Below are 21,335 nucleotides of genomic sequence, written 5' to 3'. Positions count from 1 at the left end.
TTCTAATGCATGCTGATTGGTCCATTGGAGTACTCAACCTTGCATATCATCTGTTTCTCTCCCCAACCCTTTAGATCCACACACAGGAAGAATCTGTCTAACAAACCACAGTAAAAGTAATAAGAATATCCGTGCTTTGCTCAAGACAGAATCTCTAACTTTCCCACATGTGGTCTCTTATTGGAATTCCTTTGTCAGTGACATTAACTGGAAAAGAGTATGGACAATTCCTAACAAGTATCTGGTAAAGAATAAAGTGAAGGAAGTCTCATTTAAAATACTGCATAAATTTTATCCTGCTAATCATTACATGATGGAGTTCAAAAGGGACATGAATGTGAACTGTGGATTTAGTGGAAGCCATCCTGAGACTGTGCAGCACCTCTTCTGGATCTGTTCATACGCTGGAACATTTTGGAAAGACTTCAGTAGATTCATTGCTGGACATCTCTACAAAGACTTTACTGTGAAACGGGAAAATGTTGTATTTTGTTTCTTTCGAAGGCTGTGACGTCCCAAATACCAAAACTGTACTCGAGACCGGGAAATAAATAATAATTATTAAATGAATGAATAAATAAATCAATAATGGCGCTAAAAGGCTTCACAGGATCCACCAAATTTGCATTAAAACCCGCGTACAGCACGAAATTTGCATTATTAGGCCACAGCTTGACTGCACCGTTCACCCCGGTGTTTGTAGGAAACAGCGCGTTCACAAAGTATTTTTTTCTGTGCCGTTTTTATTTTATTGCAGTCACCAGGCCCTGAATAACTGTAGTAAAATCAAATTATATTAATAACTCAAACAAGAAAAATGGCACAAACCTCTCAGCGGGTACTGAACCATAAATGTTAAATATTAGAGCACTCACACCTCAGCACATGGTTTTCCTAAGCGGTCTGTGCTTTTCATGATGCCAGGTAATTGCAACATCAAAGGTCTCATTTAGGTGTTTTTGTTGTTGACTTGCCTGGTTCAAGGTTACTTTGAGTCACTGCACCACCTTGTGGTCTAAACGGGTATTACACAAAGCGCATTTCAGCCCCACAACTTCATGTTTTGAACATGAAACTGTAGCAGTTATTTGTTTGAAATTTGTTCATCGCTTTAGTGAATTTGGTTTGAAACTATTTTAAATACATTAATTTACAACAGCTACCTTTTAAAATAAAAATCCATGGTGTTCCTAAGAATGATCATTTGTGACACACATGACACGCATGTGTAGTGTGACACAGATGAGACCCAGATCTTGTAAAATGTATTAATACATCTTTTTAAAATTAACTTCAGATAATGTTTTCTTACATATGTGTCTGCAATATTGTTGTGATTTGGCGCTATATAAATAAAATTGAATTGAATTCAATATGACTGTATGTGGGAGTTATCACGAGGACAAGTTACTACTGAGGGTAAATCTTTTCCCACATGTGTCCCGTGGCCTTCTCACTGATGTGGGTTCTCATCTCGGCTTGTAGTTCAGAGTTACAGCAGAATCTTTTCTGATGTTTTGCGTGAACATCTGATGAGATCTTTGTGGATTTTCATGCAGCATGTTAGTTTATTGCTTTCACCAAATTTCTTTCTCAAAAAATTGCAGAACTATGGCTTCCTGTTTGTGTGGACTCTCTGGGACCTCCTGTTCCAGACTGGAGTTCCTTTCGGGTCATACAGGTGAGAAGTGGGAACTTTCTCTTCCTTACAGGCGTGTTGCTGTGGGAGTTCTTAAATAAATCCCATGTTTCCAAAACACAAAATAAAATAAAAAACGTGAACTCTTGATTTTATTTTGCATCTCATGAGCCAGTTGTAACAGAACACACAATGAATGAAGTGAGTGGAGAAAAGTTATTTTAACTAATTTGTTTCCACAGGGAAACCAGCGTGACACAGACGGATGATATGAGCTCTCCTGCTATGTTTCTTTCTTTGAAATCGCAAAGCTGTGATTCTAGAAGTTCACTGAATTCACAAAAGTTAAAGATTATTTGGAGACATCAAATCATAAACAGAAGGGGCTGTCTCCAAAAAGGTGAGACACAGTGGATGTGATTAGAAAGTGACAGATGTCTCCTCCCTCAGCAGCAGGAATGCCTCAGCAGGCCGACACATGTCCTGCTTTAGTCTCAGTGGATAACAAGCCTCCGACAGTCTGACAGAACAACAGCACTGCTGAGAGGACATGAGAGGATACCGAGGCGTTAAGTACACCTTATTCATCTTCTGCTACTTCTTTTGGGTGAGTCTCTCCCACTTTAAGCAATTTATTGTTTAAAAAAATGTAGCATCATACTTTCATTAGTGCGTGATAGTAGCAAGCCTGTTGCATAATAGTGACTAAATGCCTCAGTTGCACCATAACAGAGGAAGAAGATGAGCTACAAACAGCATTTTAATATTTAATATTAACTCATTTATCCTTCTGATTTTATTTAAATATGTTGGATTTAACAGTGAAGAAAAGCCAGTATCAGAGAAACATGCTCTCTCTCTCTGTTACTGCAGCAGTTTGGATCAGCGAGTTTTTAGGGCAGCTTGATAATAATAAACTACAACAATTGTCCAACCTAGAAGTAATAAATCCATCAGCTACTTTTTCAGCGCCACTCTGAGACAGGATGTTTCCAACTTTAAAGATATTTTGCAAATGCAAGAAAGCAGTCCTACACTGTTTAATGTGCAAATATTTAACAAATCCAACATTGCTGGAAGCCAAGTCAATGCCACCTAAAGTAAGTATCTGGATTCCAAGAGTTTTAGGGCCAGAGTGGCAGCTCCCAGATGGCTAAGCTCCTCATCCTTCCTGTAATGGAAAGGCCAGCCACCCTTTAGAGGACGCTCATTTCCGCTGCTTGTATCCGTGATTTCTTCACCCTTTTCTGGGTGAGGACCATGACCTCAGAGTTGGAGGTTCACCCAGCTGGGAAATTACTGTAGTTTAACTAGCTGGTGTTTGTCATCTGGCTTCATGAATAGAAACTGGGTATCATCTGCATAGCAATACAAATCTATGCTGTGTCTTTAAATGATGCGGATTTCAATCATCAATAATCTCTAGCAGGGGAGGGCTTCTTTCCCATGAAGGCCAGAAAGATGGCGTGTACAGAAAGTAACAAAGGAGGTACTCTGTAAAAATAACCAGTTATTTTTCACATGTCAGGTGTAGAGATGGACATTGCCACCATGCTAGCAGATATCTGCTACTCAGTGCTAAATGACATACAAATAGTAGAACTTCACTCAACAAAACCGGAGCACACACTTCCTGGTCTGTTACCACAACTGAACACTGTTAGTATTTAGCTGTCAGCTAAAGAAGCCACATCTTAACAGTGCAAACTTTATTATAAGATTTAATATATATATTTTTTTCACAGTTATCCAAGTGGCCTTTAGAGGAACTGCAGGTTTTGATGCTTCCACAATGGCTTCGTTTTTCAGCCCTAGAAGCTGTAGCTTGCTCCCGGGCAGGCTTCCAGAAGCTGGTCAATCAAAATGAAAGTGGGCTCTTAGGGAGAGGAGGCCAAAACGGGTTGTTTCACAGAGAGGATGAAGTGAGGGGCTGTGTGAAGGGCCAGGATAACAACCACACTGATACACTTTATATTTAAGACGATGTTTTCCAATAAAACCATCTCTGTTCTGTCAAGTAGTTTTAGAACAGTGTCAGAGATAATCTCCATTTATACTTACATTCTCACCATACACAAAACGGCATGTATGTGCTGGTAAACAGGAAGCAATAGAAAATACTGCAGAGGAAGAACAATAGCAGAAAGTAAGAGCAGAAATGTGTCTTCTTGGACCGATAGTGAGATGGAACGTAAAGCAGGGGAAACTTTGGACTGGGGCCTGTTTCAAAGTAAACATGGTGGCATACTCGGGAGGCACTGCGAGTGTGACATCCATCGCCAGCAGAAGCCACAACAATGTGAAAACAATATGTCAGTTGAACTGCTCTGGTCTAATTTGTGGGACTGATAAGACCCAATCAGGATGCAAATCTAGGTGTTCATGTGGTCATGTCCAAGTGGGCTTCGTCTCATCCAGGCTAAGCCACAGTCACAGAAATGAAAATGATGTTAATTCCAGTGACAGTAGAGCTAGTTACAGCTGTTCCTCTGTTTTAATGAAATCTGCGTTTCTCTGTGACTTTGCAGGTTGTGAGTGCCATACTTACAGCAGTGGGGATCTATGCTAAGATCGCCAGAGAGAAAGGTGGGTTAGTTTAGTCCACTTTGAATTATTGATTTTTTCCTGGCATTATTAAAAAATGAAAGGAATTGAAGCCTCATTTCTCTGCATTTTGTCTGAATGTTATCTTTATTGTGCACAGTCAAGATTGTATGAAGGTTTCTCTCGGCTTTGTTTTGTCTAATTCTCACATATAGATATCTGGTAGCTATCTGTAGATGAGTCATAGGGTGGGTGGAACCAGGCTACGACCTGGACAGGTTGCCAGTCTACTGCAGGTACAACACAGAGTCTGACAACCATTCACACTCAGACTCATACATGTGGCCAATTTCGAATCACCTTCCATGTTTTGGACTGTGGGAGGAAGTTGATCAAGTTGTCATGGAAACAGTGTGAGAGTGTAACGAGTACAGACCCTACCAGTCTCTTGATATGTAAAATATTAATTACTAATGCCAGGGTTATAAAATCTGTCCACACAGTCACTTTGTGAAGATTCAAACTAATTAAGCAAAGATTTGTTTTATGGATTGTGAAAGTCTCCAAGTCGGTGGTCCTGGAAAAACGACTGTATGTATGTCGGGTAATCAAAACAAGGCTTGTTGATCACATTCCTGAGGATGAGCCACAAACTTATTCAGACATGTTTCAACGTTTACTCGCTCTTGTGTTATCACTGATGTTGAGGTGAACCTCTGGAAAACAACTGGGATTTAGACCCGGTCAAAGCACTGAGGCAGACTTTGTGAAGGACTTTTCCAGGATTCCCAAAATGACCTTTTGGGTTCCAGGGTCCATTTTGGAATCAGGTTTAAGTCGGGGTAAGTTCTGCTAACAATAGGTAAGCGAGGACATTTAGCCATGTCTTCACTTTTGGAAAGACCTTAAAAGAGATTTTTCAAGGACTTGGGTTTCGGGTCCGTGTTATGATCATCTTTAAGTCAGGATAAGGGTCCTGGAAATCCATTATATCCACAAACATAGAAGTGCAAACATATACTGTGTGTGTATAGATGTGGTTGACACCCTGACGGTTGATCCCGCTCTACTGTTGATCGTCGTCGGCTCTGTGATGTTCCTCATCACGTTCCTCGGATGTTTCGGGGCGCTGCGTAACACCATCTGCTTGCTGAAGATGGTATGTCAGTGTGCTGGTTTTTATCTTGTTCGGACTCTGGCCGTCTGTTCTAATCAGCTCCTATTTTCATGCAGTTTGTGGGACTCCTGGTGGCCATTTTACTCTTGCAGATCGCAGCTGCATTCGTGGGATACTTTTTCACTGATACGGTAACAAGACGTCGAGAAATCGTACTAAACCGAAGCAGTAAACAAACCAACGTGACAGTTCTCTTGTTTTTCAGGTGATTGAGAGAACTGAGAGGCTGATGATGAAGGCAATTGAACGATACAGGGAGGACCAAGACCTGGAGAACGCCATTGACTTCATCCAGAAGAAGGTGGAGACGAGTTTTAAGAGTCAGTAATCTTTTTTGTTCTTTCTTTTTTACTGTTGTGATGACTGTGCTTCTGCTTCACTGTGATTGCAGTTCCAGTGCTGTGGAGTTGAAAGCTATAAAAACTGGTCCCGTAACGCCTACTTTGAGTGTTCGGACACCAACCCGAGTCTGGAGGCCTGTGGAGTTCCCTTCTCCTGCTGCATTCGCTTGCAGAACCAGGTCAGAACCAGTCAGTGAGCCAGTCCTGGATATGTTTGGGATGCCTCAGGTGTACCAAGGCTGTTCCATTCTTTACTTAAGTAGAAATACAGATACTTGTGTTTAAAAAATACTCTAGTAAAAGCTGAAGTACTGAATCACCTTCTTTACTCAACTAAAGGTGAAAAAGCTCTGAAATGTTCTCAAAGCAAGAAAGTAAAAAGTAGCTCCTAAGGACAGTTCTAGCATGGATGTTTATGCAAAAGCAACTGAACCCTGCGCTGTATTAATATAATAATAATAAAATAATATTATACATGATAATACAAATGTTCAAATCTAAATTCGGTTATGTAGGACACAAGAGTGACTTCTTCAGTTGCCTCAATAATGGCGTCGTTGTAAATGGTAAGTTTTCCTCTTCATCTAAACAGCTGGGAGCGGCTGTAGTGGCTCCACGTGGGGAAAAGAGTCACAGCTAACAATCATTTCTAATGTGAACTCAGATTTTCTTTGTGCTCAGGCTGTGATCAGCTGACCTGCTGGTCTTTGTGGATTTATAATTGAATTTAACAGGATGTAAGCAGATGTTTCATGAGCTGATTTCCCTTTCCTTCACTAACAGTATGCTGTATTTTGTCTTTACACTAAATCAGCGCTCCCCAACATTTTTTGCTCCACAGACGGTTTAATGTCAGAAAATATTTTCACGGACCGGCCTTTAAGGTGTCGCGGATAAATACAACAAAATAAAATGATGCGACCGAGACAAAAACTGTGGTGTTTTGTAAATATAAGAATAAATATTAATTCACTGTGTAACTTTATTAGCAGCGTCCTCCTGAAATGCACCAACAACACTGAGAGTAACATCCTCCTCTCTGCCCCTTAATGCACTCTGGTCGCTATGGTAACGCGTAAATATTTCTTTCAAAATAAGACACAACTGCAACACGAGAAAGACCCAGGGAAACCGAGTTAACGATAAAAACCCTGAAAACCATAAATTTCACACCCGAGCCTCGACCCCCGGGGGTTGGGGACCGCTGCACTAAATCATATACAGTTGGTATAACGGTGGAATTCAGTGAATTAATCTAAGCGTCATCAGCTTAAATGCAAATGAATCTCTGCTACACTTGACGTGACTCAACACTGGCCATGAGAACGACAGCCCCTGTGTTTGTGTGATTTGAAATTATTTGCCACCTAAAGTCGTTCCTCCCTTTATGCTTACTCTTGTCAGTAGCTGCAGATCCTTTAAGGTACACCTTTTAGGTAGCGTCCTTGCTGAGAGCTAGCACTGGAGGCATTCTTAAAAAAGTCAAAGAAGATCACACGAGACACACCTATGGTATCAAATTTAAATGAGATTTTCAGAAAATTTGACGGTCAGAGGTCAAGTTTTCTGAAAATCTTGTGAATACGATTACTCGAGGACAAAATTGCAAAATTGATACCGTAGGTGTGTCTACTCGGAGACTGGGAGGCAGCGCTGGCTGTTTCCAGTTCAGCTCACACCCTGTTTGATGGGCAGGATGAAACAAGATGAGCTGAAACTATTGATACAGGTGAACGTTGAATCCATGCACAAATTAACTTCTTGTCCATGCTGGTGTTCAGTGCATCAAAGCCCTTTTTGTGTTACCTTAAGCAGCTTCTTTCTTTTGCAGACTGTACTGAACACCATGTGTGGTTATGGGATGCAGCAGCTGGAGGAGAAACTGGCCCGTCAAGACATATTCACCATCGGCTGCCTGGATAAAATTGTCTGGTGGGCCAAACACAATCTGCTTCTGGTGGCTGGTCTGACCGCTGGCCTGCTGCTGCTCGAGGTAACACTAGTGAACGTTTGGCTGCAAAAAAACCTCTGAAGTCACTGACAGCAGTTTCTGATCTTTGGTGTGTTTCCTTGAGCAGGTCTGCATGATAGCTTTGGCTGCTGTTCAGATCTGCTGGATAAAAAACGTCCTACAGCGACAGGAAAGAAAAGCAGCTCAAAGCAAATCGCAGAGGAAGGAGAGCCTCTGGTTTCCTCCTTTTGCAGAGTTTGATGATTAATAAAACCCTTTGTTGAGAAAGTGGGGGATGCTGTGTTTACACTGTGAATTTATAGGTTTGAGCTGTGGATTTGAGGTTTGTACAGTGGGTGAACGCATCGATGCTGGGCTCCAGGAGGCAGTTGAAATACTACCTCGTGTAAAGCCCTGAAACTCCGTTTTGTCATTTTTATGTAGCGCTCAGTGTTTCTATTGCTGCCTTTCTACAAAACACAATTTATAATTCACCAAAAAGATCTGAGTTAGTCAAAACATGACATGAACAGATATGTTTTTTATAATGTGAAAATGTTTCATTATCATATCATGTGCAAGCTGTTCTTTGGTCAGTGAAATAAGTCAGTCAGCCTCGTTCTGTCCAGTGTGAAGGCTTGTAAAGCTTAAAGTAAGCATAGTTAATGCTGTGAAAGCCTAATGTATTTCTAAAGCTATCCAAGTACATTTGTCGCTCAGCCCCACTCTCCTGGCTGACTAATCTCCCCGACCTCCCGATGCCTGCGTTGCATGTTTATCAGCCAGGAGACTGAAGTTTGCGTCCTGTTTGTGGGACCTTCTGCAGCCTTTCATCCCACTTGCTGTTTTGTTTTCAGCCGCCTGCACTCAAAGCTACTCGGTTTGGGCTCGTGACTCTGGATACAATGTGACCCTTTACACTGAGGAATGACAAACGCCAAAGGACACCTTGTGCATAACTGAAGCACACCTGCTGCTTTAATAAATATTCATCATGCTGCCCAGCAATGAGAATGACCTGCATTTGACATGGGAAAAGAATGTGTTGGCTGTTTGGGATCTATAAACAAGAAATGAATGAACATTGAAAGAATATTATGTGCTTACAAAACTAACTAAAGTCTTTATTTTGATCTGTGCTTATTTGGTTTCATTTGCCAATAGATCCGGCCTGGGGAAGCTTTGGTGTAAAGAGACTGCAGAGAATGTGTCTGTGATTGTGTTTGTACTGTTTTATTATGAAACTGTTCTGAACCCTTTATATCCTATAATGTGATAAATAAAATACATATTGTGATAGAAATAGATTTTTAAAAAAAGAGCTAAATTAACAAAAACTCTAAAAGCTGTGTTTGTCTGCACGTCTGCTATTAGCTGTTCAAACAGACCAACCTCTCCCGTCAGGTTGCCAATCTATTGCTGGACTAACCCAGAGAGACAAACGTTCACATCTATGGCCAGTTTAGGACAACCAGTTAACCTAACCCCATGCATGTATCTGGAACTCATGCAGACAAACTCCAAACAGAAAGGCCCCAGCTAACCACTGGATTTAAACACCAGGCCTGTGCAGCTTGCCATCCCACTGCCTTACCTAAGTTTTACCATATTACCATAAATTATTATTGTATGAAAAGGCTGCTGCTGAATGACATCAACTATTTCTAAATACCTGCAGAGATGGCGTGCTTACATGCGATTGGGGTGGCTGCAGCTCAGGAGGTAAAGCAAGTCGTTTATTAATTGGTTAGATGGAAAGTACTTACAGTGTAAACTGAACTTTGCTGTTTGCTTTGAGTTTCAACTTAAATATTAACAGAGAGCTCTTGTTTGTGTCTACATTAGGATAAGGGTTGGGTCTCTCAGCAGGGCCAGAGGTGTATATTGTGAAATTATACAACAATACATATCAGGCCATGTTGCAGAGAGAGTAAGCTACTGAAGTACTTTACCAAACCGGAATGAATTATGTGCAATATATTACATTTATGAGTAGAAATTCCAATACTGCTGTGGTTAGTACTCAAACGCTGCTGTGTATCAGTATATTGGTGTTTCCAGATGGTTCTGAGTTTTTCCCTCAGATGGGAGAGTGTGATTGTTGCAGTTTATCTCTAAGATTGAAGCATCCTTGCCTTTAAGTATTAAGCACCTCGAGGTGACTGTTGTTGTGAATAAAATGAAGCTGAACTGACGTGAACCGAATTGGACACAAAATACACTCCTGGAAACAGGTAGTCATGGCAACAAAGACAAAAACAGTGAAACAAGAAAACAGAGAAGGAAGATGTGTGAAAAAGCAGGACACGATCCCCTCTTCTTTTTTTTTTTTAGTGAAAAATGTGTATTTTTAAAATCCTGAATAAGCATAATAAACCTGGTGTGAATACATTCTCACATCAGAGCCTCGTACTTTGATTATTTATCTACTTTCAATATTTTATATTTTCTTTCATTAAAAAAGTTACCACATGTAAAATGATTTTAACTGGTACAAGCAATAAGAATAAAAGTAAATAAAAGTAAAATGTGTGCATTATTCACAGGGTTACATGCAAAACTGTCATTATTTGTACCTTTGTTGTATATGGAGGGTCAGAAGTGGCAAAATGAATTGAAAAAAAAATACATAATTTAATAATTAATTAACTGTGTCAATGATTAATTAAAAATGTAATAAATAAATAATTAATTAAATGTGTCAATAGTTAAATACAATTTGAAATAAATTTTAAAAAGTGTTTTTTAAATGTTTTAGATCAAATGAATGGGCATGTAATTAATTATTGAAATATTTATTCAATTAATCAATTCTAATTTTAATTAATCAATGAAACATTTAATTAATTATTAAATTGTGTATTTAATCAATTCATTTTGTCACTCCTGGCCCTCCACAGTTGTACAGATTAAACATGTTATACAACTGCTGGGGTATAATGACCATCTGAGGTGCTTTTAAAGATTTTGTAAGAAGCTGATTCTGTTATTAGAACATACTCTTTTATAAATGTTCATTCCTGTTTCATACTTTGTAAAACCTGCACTGACTCTATTCCACACTGGTGTTTCCAACCAACCAATGATCTGATTGGACTGGATTCAGTCCTTCGTGCATTTCAGTCTCTGTTCCTCTAGTGCCCCCTGCAGGCTGCATTGTAAATTCAAAACTTGGACAGCAATCACACCAGTGACCAATCTCGTTATCTTGCTAGAAGTCTCATCCTGAGTTACAGAATTGCAACAAGGCTTGGCATCTTTTAATTTCATTTAATTATTGCTAAGCTAAAACCTCTGAACATCAGGTCATTTTACAACGTGCCCATCTGCTCTGAAAGATTTGCATGCTAAGTAAAACTTACAAAGCTAAGAGACCCCCCTGGTAAACCTGCCTAATCCCTGTGGTTCTTCCCAAACTAATTAAGTCTTCATAGTACCTTTAATCTGTGGTGGATTATTAGCTAAGGCACCTGCAGTTGCATGTCGTTGGACGGATTCAGTCCCGTGGCTCTCACACTTGCTTTACTGGATTAATGACTGCAGTGCTTTGTGCAGGTAAAAATAACTGCAGTATCGAGCTGCAGCAATGACGTCCCTTTACTGTCCAACCTGCACACTAAAAAACTGCAATTACTATCAGTGTTCTACTAAAAGCCATAATTCATTGTACACCGGCTGGCCACTTTATTAGGTATACTGTTATATATACTGCAATCATATGGCAGCAAAGCAATGCAGTGTTGTTTAAATGCCACAGCCTACCTTGGTTTTGTTGTCACTCATGGCATGTCTTTATGACCACAGTGTATTCATCTTAAGTTCAGCACAAAAACAAAGGAAAAATTGCATTTGGTGAATTGTTTATTTATTGTAACAATGCTTAGATCATTGAATCCTGTTTATTTCCCCTTGAAATATGCTACATTTGTAAGAAAAATCCACTGGTGGGTTGAGCAGCAGAGTTGAGTGGGCTGCACCCATGAAAAACTTCCATTGCCAAACAGATTATTCTGCTGTGGAGTTGATTGTGACTTTTGTGGTTTATTGAATTAGATGATTGAAATCTGCAGAAACAAGCAATTTAACAATTCATTTATTTGATAAACTGTGGCCTCAGTAGCGTGTGGAAGAACACACAGGCACAGCAGCCTGGCACCTCCTCATGCTGCTCACCAGCATGGTCATAAAGATGGCATCCCATTCTTCAATCAGCATTTACTGTAAATCAGCTGTTGTGTTTGAGTAAGCTGTTTGACATTAGCAGATAAATATTTGGCAAGTTTTCCATTGCTGCATTTTTCAATCTGCCACAAAGTGATTCTGGCACACTGTCGGGCAACTTAGTAAGAGAAAGCAGTCCTCTACTCACACAGTATAGTCGTGTCCAAATTCATGGGCTGCATCCTCCTGAGGACCCGGCCTTTGTGGTCTACGTGGGCCTCAGAAGGTCGGGTAGGCCGGAAGTAAACGGCCGTGAAATTGGACGGTCTAGCCTTCAGATTAGCGTCACCGCTGTCTCGGTGGAGTTTAATAAACTCGGCTGTCTGCTGCTTGCTATCTAAAATATAACAGGACACTGGAGTAAACGCTCGACCGTCTCACACTTCTGTTTAATCAGTTTTCTGTTTGACTTTATTCAGTTGTGCGAAAACCACCCGGGGGATTAATAAAGTTTTATTTTATCTAATCTAATAACTTTAATCTCAGCCAAACTGATTTACTCGCGAACAAATAAAACACTGAAAAAAGCCCAACAATAACATTTTAGGTTGTCTAAGTGACTTATATATTACGTTTAAACAGAGTAGCCAAAGTCCGCAGCGATCTGAAAATGATGTGCCAGGAGTTGTGCCGTTCTCGGCGGCTTCAGTGACCCTCGAGCTCCCGGCTCGCTATCGAGCTGGTGGGTAACAGACGTCTCCGAAAACATCGAAGCACTTTTGCAAATATGTGGTGTCTTGATAAACCGAGCAGATATTTGATGTTTACACAGCAACTTTCTCGCCTGAAAATATGTTAAAAGTTTATTTTGTGACCCAGAAAGATTAATAAGAGTCATTTTAAAACTTAGTAGCGGCCACCATTGCCGGAAACTGAAGTTTGGCTGGGCCATGCTATGAATTCTGGGATATGATGGGCCACAAAGGACACACCCGACCCATCCTTCAAATTCGGGGAAAAGGAGGACGCATTTGTCGGCTGCATTCGGAGGAGTCTACAAATTTGGACAGCCTTCGGCGCGTCGCTGCGACGTAATCGGTCTACAAACGCGGCCTCAGGAGGACGCAGCCCATGAATTTGGACACGACCTGTATAGTGTGAGTGGGGTCCTGCTGACTTCATCATTAGTCTAACCTCAGATTCAGGAGAAACATTATGGTTTTTATCCTGGTTACAGAATGCTGGATCAGGTCTCTCTCCTTTCAAAGATATTTGAAGGTGCATCTGGGTTCTCATGGGTTTTGTGAACTTGGTGAAGAGAAGGTGATCAGTTGCATCCCTCCTTTGTGAGGTGCTTTGGCTGTGTGGGTTGTCTGACTTGTTCCCAGAGCTTGGGCCGCATTGTCAACAATAAGTTGGACAATAAGTATTGGGTTAGGGTTAGGGTAGGACTCTGCCACGGCTGCCGTTCGTCACCAAGTTTATAATTTTTATGAACAAAATAAAAGGTAATTGTGTCCCTACGCTCACCTACGGTCACAAGTTGTGGGTAGTGACTGGAAGAAGGACATTGTAGATACTAAAAGGTGGAGATGAGTTTTCTTCAAAGGGTGGCTGGCCTTTCTATAGCCCTTTTCCACTAGTACCTACTGGGCCCGGCGTGACTCAATTCTTTTTTTAGGGCTTTCCATTATTTGGTAGCACCTGGTACCAGGTACCTTTTTAGTACCTACTGCTCTGGGTTCCAAGTGAAGCACGCCACTGAAAATGTGACGTCAACAGACTGCATACTGCCGATAGGTCAGTCAGTGGCACGAAGGAGCAGCTCCTTCACAAAAATCAAAACTGCCCTTTTTGAAAGCACAGGAGACAAATGGCTTCACACAAAGCAACATGTCAGTGCACACGTTTACCACGTTTAGCAGCAGGTATAGCACCTTCTCAATGTTTTCATTTGCTGTGTTGTTTGTGTTACATACAAATGACATCACTGGACTTTCAGCGCCATAGCTATAACGGCCCAATGCACTCTGAGGCTGCACTCGCTCTGCTAGGACGCTGTCCCTGTAACCTGATCCTGAACAAGTCAAAAAAGATGGATGGAGGTCAAGTTCTGCAAGTTTGGAAGTTCTGGCTTTCCATTCATTGCAGGATATTTTTGACTCACTTTGACATATGTACAGAAATATCCTCATGAAAAAGAATTTCTGTATATATTAACATGTATTTATTTTAAAAAACAAACAAACATAAATGACAAATAACACACCATGTAAAAAAACACAAGTGTCATACAACAAGATGCATTTTGATGAAGACAAAATTTCAGTAAAACGTCAGTAAAAGTTGAAAATGCTAGCGTTTGTTGGGCTGATGGTGTGTGTTGGCAGAAGAACATTGAGGTTAACAGTATTTACAGTTGTGGTCTGAAGTTTACATTCACTCACCAAGGGCATTATTGCCATGGTAACACTGAGCTTTTAATGGTTTTTAGTGCTGTTCTTTTCCCAGAGTGGAATAATTGAACATTATACCTTTAATGACTTGAAAAAAATCATAATTGGGTCTAGATCAGGGGTGGGCAATCCCAGTCCACGAGGGCCGGTGTCCTGCAGGTTTTAGATGTGTCCTTGAACCAACACAGCTGATTTAAATGGCTAAATTAGCTCCTCAACATGTCCTGAAGTTCTCCAGAGGCCTGGTAACGAACTAATCATGTGATTCAGGTGTGTTGACCCAAGGTGAGATCTAAAACCTGCAGGACACCGGCCCTCGAGGACTGAGATTGCCCACCCCTGGCCTCGATGTTTATATATAGAATCAATACTGTATATACATGTACTAACTTAGTTCCTTAAGTTACTGGTGCTGGATTTATCCCTATGATGTATTGTATGTAACTTCTTACCACAACTGTAGATTAAGGCAGGTCCACATTTTCACATTTAACTCAAACAAACAAACAAACAAACAAACAAACAAACAAACAAACAAACAAACAAACAAACAAACAAACAAACAAACAAAAAGCTACTTTAAAACAGAGACATTCAGGGGCACTTCAAGCAGTTTAAAGAGCTGTATCTCAACCACTGAACATCAACTCATGCAGCATACAAATCTTTAATCTTTCCTTTAATTTCTCCATCTCACTTTTAGCCCTGAAGATAAATAGTCAATATTTCATTCTATTTTTATTTTCAGTACAGACTCCCAAACTCAAGGTAATATACACAGCTAAGAAGTACTGGAAAGGTTAGAAAAGTACATAATTAGAAAACATTAATAACACTATTGTTGTGTCAGAATTTCCAGGGATCCATATTGTTTAGATTGATGAATTTCTGACATTCGGACCTGGAAATATTATTGTGAAGATAAACACAACAACAAACACAACATGCAACTGACAACGTTGTGCTCTCAGAATACCAATTTCTACATACCAGTTACTTATTGTTATGCTTTTAATTTAATATAGACATATGTATTTTATAGAGTTGGGTGTTTTGAAACGTGTTGATTGTTGTGCTGAGACGTAACTTTTACGTTAAAGGCAGTTATTCTCCATATCTGCCTTGTGTTGCAGTGTTTACAGTTTGACTACCATCTGGTGAGTAGCTTTTGAGTGTTTGCATATAATCTCATGTCTTACATGCAAACTATGGGTAACAAACTATGGGTAATCTGCTAGCAACCAAAGCCATCACAAGGAGGCTTTTGGTACAGCACCCTCTTGAGTTGACTGGAGCAGATGGAGATCCAACTACCAACCTTTCAATTTGTAGCTGACATCCAAATTTTTCCCTTGCAACTGTTGGTTGCATCTTGAGCTACATAAGCATGACGTCACTCAGCACGTAGCCAGTATTGGTATCTTCATCACGCCAACTCAGATGACATGAGTTGTTGTATTACATAGAAGACATATAGCACATACAGTACATCTTAGTGGTTCAGAAAAGCCTTGTCAACTGTTTTGTCACTGAGGATGGAGTGTGAACATCAGCTATGCACAAACCTGAGCCCCATAATGCTGATTTTGCTATAGATTATGCAGAGCTCCTTTCAGTAATCCTTACAAGTGAATTAGTAAATTGAGAGCACTTCTTTGTGGTGTGCTCTTCAGATCTCCTGGCCTTAACAGAAAGTTGGTTTTGTGGCTCCAGAGGCTCCTGATAAATCACTGAAAGTAACCAATTCTGAATGTTTAGCAGACCCAGAATTAAATTAAAATCTGTTCACATTAGCTGCAACTGTCATCGACAAAATTCCACAAATCCACACAGCACTTTGTTTACCTTTGCAATATTCAAGTGAAAAAACAAAAAACAAAAAGAAGAAAATAATGCACCTCGACTTTGCATGAAGTCAGTGAGAACGCATGCCAGCATGCTACTGTATACAAAGGAATCAGAAGAAGGTTGACTCTACAAGAGGAAGAGCACTTGAATTCGTTCATTACACTTTAACCCTTCACCCAGTGTGCACCGAGCATCAGCCAATCAGATCACAGTCCAGTGTCTTGCCAGTGGAAACAGCTCCATGTTTCCACTGGCAACATCAGGAATTGGATTTCTTATATGAAACCGGAATGAAATGAACTTCTCCTGAAAGGAAAACTCATTTTACCTGCAGTTACAAACAATAATAATAAAAACAATAGTTTGACATTTAGGTGGCTTTAATTCGTGACATGTGATACCCAGTCATTCTAACCACATGGTGGCTATGATCAGCACAGCAACACAAACCCATTTATTTCAGCCACAGTGGACCAAAATAAGCCGATGCAATAAAGCCTGCAATTCCTGTAGCTGGAGGGCTTCTTTTAAAGGGACCCTATCTGCTTTTTCTTGTTTTCTGTCCTGCATTCACTGCTGCAGTCTCTGATGTTATTAAATGTAAAAGTAATCCCAGTGAACAAAAAGTGCCAGCTTCAGACTGCTCTGTGCTGTTCATGAGCACTGGGTGCTGCCCCTCTGCAGGCTTCCAGAAAGTGCCTAATCAGATGAACGTGGGCTTATGCCCAGGCCTGAAAGAGACAGGAGCTTTTTTGAGACAACAGATGAGTTGAGGGGTTGCTGGAGTGCTGAAAATGAGAACAATAGAGGCTGCTGAAATGTGTTACCTCACACATTTCTTGTCCTTAATGAGCAAGAGAAGCTCCGAAATAAGCAGTCCAGTTTTGGCCACCTCCACCTCAAGTTAGCTTAATCAAGCTGACACCAAAAAGGAGGTTCCTGTATAGAATTAATCTCTTCTTAACAATCCTGTTCAGATGGCACTATGAGGTCTCACAGACCCAGTTGGACCTTTGCAAGGTGAGTTGCTCCACTCTCTCCATTCACACCTGGCAGATGTTGTAGTAGACTGTGTGTGCATTCATCTGGCTCACCGAGTCACCGGTCAAATCGAACGTGCAGTCTTTGTGTGTGTGCATCTCCGTCATTGGCACATCGACCGTGTTGGAGTTTTTGTGCGGAGTCTGTGTCCCGTAGGACGGCGCAGGCTGCAGATGAAGTGCAAAAACATGTTAGCCTCTTACTGCAGCAAGATCAGCATGCTTAATCAGCAAACTAGCTACGACCAGTTAGCCCCTGCTTTGAGATTCATTGCTAATCTAGATTAACTAACTTCAACTTCATTCAGAACACAGAAAAGAACATCTGCCTTCTCACAAAGAGGTGTTTGAAGCAACAAAACAACTCAAGAAATGTTGATCAGTGCTGGTAAGTTGACAGAAACAGCTTCTGGTGTGCTATTAACAGACTGTTCTTCCTGGCAACATGGAGCACTGAGTTCAGTAGATATGGGAGGAGCTAGTCTGAGGCTCAGGATGACAGCAGGAGCTTTAATCCTTTGTAGTTGTTGGTCCAATCTGAACACACCTACTGCTGTAATCGTATTATGTCCATAGACATGAATGAAGTAACAGGTCACAGGCTCAGGTTTATAGTCATCAGGTACATACAGAGATATGTGGTCAGTAAAGTTGGTCATATAAAGACGGTCATATAAATGGAACATGTCCCAAACCCTCTAATAAAGGTAAAAATCCCATAAATACAACGATGAGACACAAATGTTTTTGAATTTGCTGATGAGTTGAGTAAATTTGATGTTGGGAGTTTTTAAGTATTTTCTATTCAAAACAAACTCGAAACAGTTTGCACATCACTACGTTCTGTTAAATTACCCTATTACACAGCATTTCTTTTAAATTAATCTTTTTTAGAAACAGGATCATACTAATGTACAGTTGTGGTCAAAGGTTTACATCCGCTAATCACAAGAAAAAATTTCATGGTCATTTTGGGCTTTCTGTTAATTCTTTGAACTGTCCTTGTACAGCATCCATCTTTCAGCCTTGGATTATCTCTAACATTAGGCCAGTACAAGAAGAAACAGGCCCAGCCTGATATATGTACATATGATCACTGAAATACTTTAATAAGAGGTGCTGAATGTTCGACAGTGTCTTTTGACTTGACAAGGCCAAGGTCTACAAACTTCTCACATGATAAACATGATTTGTAGTTTTTGCTGGACAGCACTCACTGGACTGACCAATTCTTCCAAGAGGAGTGATACTTTGCCATTGTTCATAGCATCGGTCAATTCAAAGAGTGCTGTCAAGCAAATCCTTTCATGCTGGCAAATAGAAACTACCAGGTGTAATCGATCATGGTTTTACCTTTCCTGCTGTGCTCAGGGGAAAGTCTTTCCGACAGAGGTGCGCAATGATTCCTGCTGCAAGGGCGTCACCAAGAACGTTGATCATGGTACGAAACCTGTCACTGCAGAGAGAAGGAAAGACAAAATGCCACAAGACCACCTCACCAAGGACTGATTCCAGCCTTTGAAACCTGTGATTTTCCATAATCAGCACTTACAGGATCCAATCAATGGCTACGATTAGTGTGATGTCATCTGGTGGCAGGCCTACTGATGTGAGTACGATTACCATGGTAACCAGACCAGCCTGAGGAATCCCAGCTGCTCCAATGCTGGCGGCTGTAGCTGTGATACTGGAAGACGGGGAGACATGAGGAGAGTTAGAGATCAAAACTGAAAGAAATGAGCAGACAGCAGGCTTCTTCAATGTTTATTATGTATTTTCATAAAGTTTTAAAAGGCTCCACTGGCTACAGGAGAGTATAATCTGTGTCTCCCATGCACACAGACTGGTTCTGTACAGATAAAGTGAAAGTAACTGTTTGTCTCATTTTACCTGATGGTGACCAATTGGCCAAAGTCCAGCTCGTAGTCATTAACCTGAGCAATAAAGATGGCTGCCACTGCCTCATAGAGAGCTGTGCCATCCATGTTGATAGTGGCACCCACTGGGAGAACAAAACGAGCGATCTGCCGGTCCACATGACAGTTTTCCAGCAAACACTTCATGGTGATAGGCAGTGTGGCAGAGCTGTGGACAGGTGGCATTCAAACAAAAGATTAATAGGCCCATATTCTGTTTCGTATCTTCACTCCTCAGTTAGGGTTTAGCATATTTGCTATGAACCTTTCCAGGACTAACTAACTGAAGCGTAGGAAGCAGGTTAAAGTAGGGCTGACCTGGAGGAGGTTGCCAGGGCGATGACCAAGGCCTGCAGGAGGCCACGGATATAGCTGAAGGGGTTCTTCCTGGTGAGAAGGAAGTAGAAGAGAGGAAGGAGGACAAGTCCATGAACAAAGAGCCCGGTGAGCACAGTAACGCCGTACCAGCCCAACTTCTTCCCCAGAGTGCTCGGATCCTGCATGTCCAGGATCTTCCCCGCCACCAAAAAGATAATCCCAAATGGAAAATACCTGGAAGAACAGAACACCATTATGAATCCTATAAGAGCTAAACGTGAAGTTTGTCTCTGAAGCTTAAGGCAAAACTTAAATGTTTTACATTCATTCCTTTCATGTTCATTTCACATATTTTTCATATATACCTTGTTCTTGAGTGGAGTTCAGATATCATTAGTTTATTTAGAATTATGAACATAGATTTCTTGAAGTCCACTGAGCATTATTTTAGAAAATTTGATCGGCAAGAAAGAGTTACTATATTAAAATAACTCGCAAAATATTTTTCAATTTAAAAAATGTAGAAAAAACAGCCTCTCCCATTTAAGATCATCTTCTCAGGAACCTCGTGACTGTTCTTCTCCCATTTTTTGATCATTCCTTAGAAGTCCTGTTATGTTGGGTGAGAATGGTTCTGGTTGCGTGTGCTCTCACCAACAGTAGCATTCTTTGAGGGTTGATTCAGACTTAGGTGTATACATGCATACAGAATAAAACCTGTAGAGCTGCATCTGTTTGTGTTGAGCGTTCAGGTTTTAAAGCCTTGCTACAGTTTTAAATCTCCTCGTATTTGGTATTTGTCTTGACAGTTGACACATATGAACACAAAAACACAGCCAGTTAAGAATATAATAAAGAAAATATACACAATGCGTGTTGTTGTGACTATTTTCCACCCAGTGGGATTTGTTTTTGTGGTTTAGTTTAATTAAGCTCACCTTTGTTGGGAGAGTGAGATTCATTTTCAGTAATGTGAATACCAGTACAGTCAAATGAATCAGTCACTACAAGCTTTCATGGCTCATTTACAAAGCCAACCATGCACTTTTGATTCAAACACAGGTGTAGAAAGCTGCAATTGTAACATAGGCTCTGCATGGCATTGTTCAACCCCTCAAATTCAAACTGAGAGTCTGCACATCAGTTTGTCTTTGATTGTCAATTTGAAGTTATTGTGGGGGTAAACAGATCCCTAGCTGTATGACTGTACTCTGAGTTTTCATCTCACCAAACAGCAGCGTTGATGATCTTCATGACACACTCGTTGATGCACTGACAGACATTGATCAGTGGGACTCCTCGCTCTCCCATCCTGCCCAGCAACAAACCTGCAGCACACATAAACACTGATTATGCTTGCGTTTCTATGCAAGCTTCAGCTCTGTAAATGTTATCACAGACTTTGCCCATAAATGAGGGACGTCTGGAATGGTGGGAAAACCATCACAGACTGTGGAGAAGGCAAACGAACTCAACAACTTCTTCAACAGGTTTGACCAGCACACAACCCCCCCACCCTCACCTTTACCTACAGAGCCCTCTCCCCACTCTCCTACCTCCCTCGCTTCCCCCCCTTCCTGGCACTATGACACACCAACTCTGAATTATGCCACATTCAGAAGTTTGCAGACGACACGGCCATCATGGGGTGTATCTGGGATGATCGGAAAGAGGAGTACAGCAGTGTGGTGAGGAACTTCGTCACATGGAGTCACACAGACCACCTGCAACTCAACACCTCAAAGACTTAGGTGTGGACTTCGGGAGGTCCAGAGCAGGGCCACTGCCAGTTCAGAGGGGGAGGAGGTGGAGGTGGTCAACAAGTACAAGTACCTCGGGCTGTTTTTTGCACCTGTACAAAGAAGCCCAAAGCCGACTGTACTTCCTCAGGAGGCTGAGGTCTTTTAACATCTGCAGGAAGCTCCTGAGGATGTTTTACCAGTC

The 21,335-nt window shown here is 41.0% G+C and overlaps 2 protein-coding genes across 2 annotated transcripts in view; one reads left to right on the top strand and one right to left on the bottom strand.

The window, feature by feature from the left end:
* The first annotated feature begins 2,085 nt into the window (after positions 1-2,085).
* Positions 2,086-9,985, top strand: zgc:113223 (uncharacterized protein LOC541424 homolog). Its single transcript, XM_005923438.3, has 8 exons — positions 2,086-2,246; positions 4,168-4,225; positions 5,218-5,342; positions 5,417-5,491; positions 5,566-5,661; positions 5,752-5,880; positions 7,533-7,694; positions 7,780-9,985. The coding sequence occupies exons 1-8, from the start codon at positions 2,190-2,192 to the stop codon at positions 7,918-7,920; spliced, it is 843 nt and encodes a 280-aa protein (XP_005923500.1). The 5' UTR covers positions 2,086-2,189; the 3' UTR covers positions 7,921-9,985.
* Positions 9,986-14,619: 4,634 nt separating this feature from the next.
* Positions 14,620-21,335, bottom strand: part of LOC102308784 (excitatory amino acid transporter 5) — a 20,817-nt gene continuing 14,101 nt past the window's right edge. Inside the window, exons 6-11 of the mRNA XM_005923440.3 lie at positions 20,620-20,719; positions 19,392-19,625; positions 19,048-19,242; positions 18,710-18,844; positions 18,511-18,613; positions 14,620-17,325 (exon numbers count right to left, since the gene is read on the bottom strand). Of these exons, the coding sequence (XP_005923502.1) occupies positions 17,161-17,325; positions 18,511-18,613; positions 18,710-18,844; positions 19,048-19,242; positions 19,392-19,625; positions 20,620-20,719 (932 nt within the window). The 3' untranslated portion in view covers positions 14,620-17,160. The remainder of the gene's footprint in view (positions 17,326-18,510; positions 18,614-18,709; positions 18,845-19,047; positions 19,243-19,391; positions 19,626-20,619; positions 20,720-21,335) is intronic.

This window comes from Haplochromis burtoni, unplaced genomic scaffold, assembly GCF_018398535.1.
Source record: "Haplochromis burtoni strain Fernald_Lab_line unplaced genomic scaffold, NCSU_Asbu1 Contig_5, whole genome shotgun sequence".
Taxonomy (NCBI): domain Eukaryota; kingdom Metazoa; phylum Chordata; class Actinopteri; order Cichliformes; family Cichlidae; genus Haplochromis; species Haplochromis burtoni.
The sequence above is the reverse complement of the archived record's forward strand: the minus strand, read 5'-3'. Positions and strand labels throughout refer to the sequence as shown.

Coding starts and splice junctions, on each gene's coding strand:
- zgc:113223 (XM_005923438.3), top strand. CDS start 2,190: ATGAGAGGATACCGAGGCGTTAAGTACACCTTATTCATCTTCTGCTAC. Junction 2,247..4,167: donor TCTTCTGCTACTTCTTTTGG/GTGAGTCTCTCC, acceptor GTGACTTTGCAG/GTTGTGAGTGCCATACTTAC. Junction 5,662..5,751: donor TTGACTTCATCCAGAAGAAG/GTGGAGACGAGT, acceptor CTGTGATTGCAG/TTCCAGTGCTGTGGAGTTGA.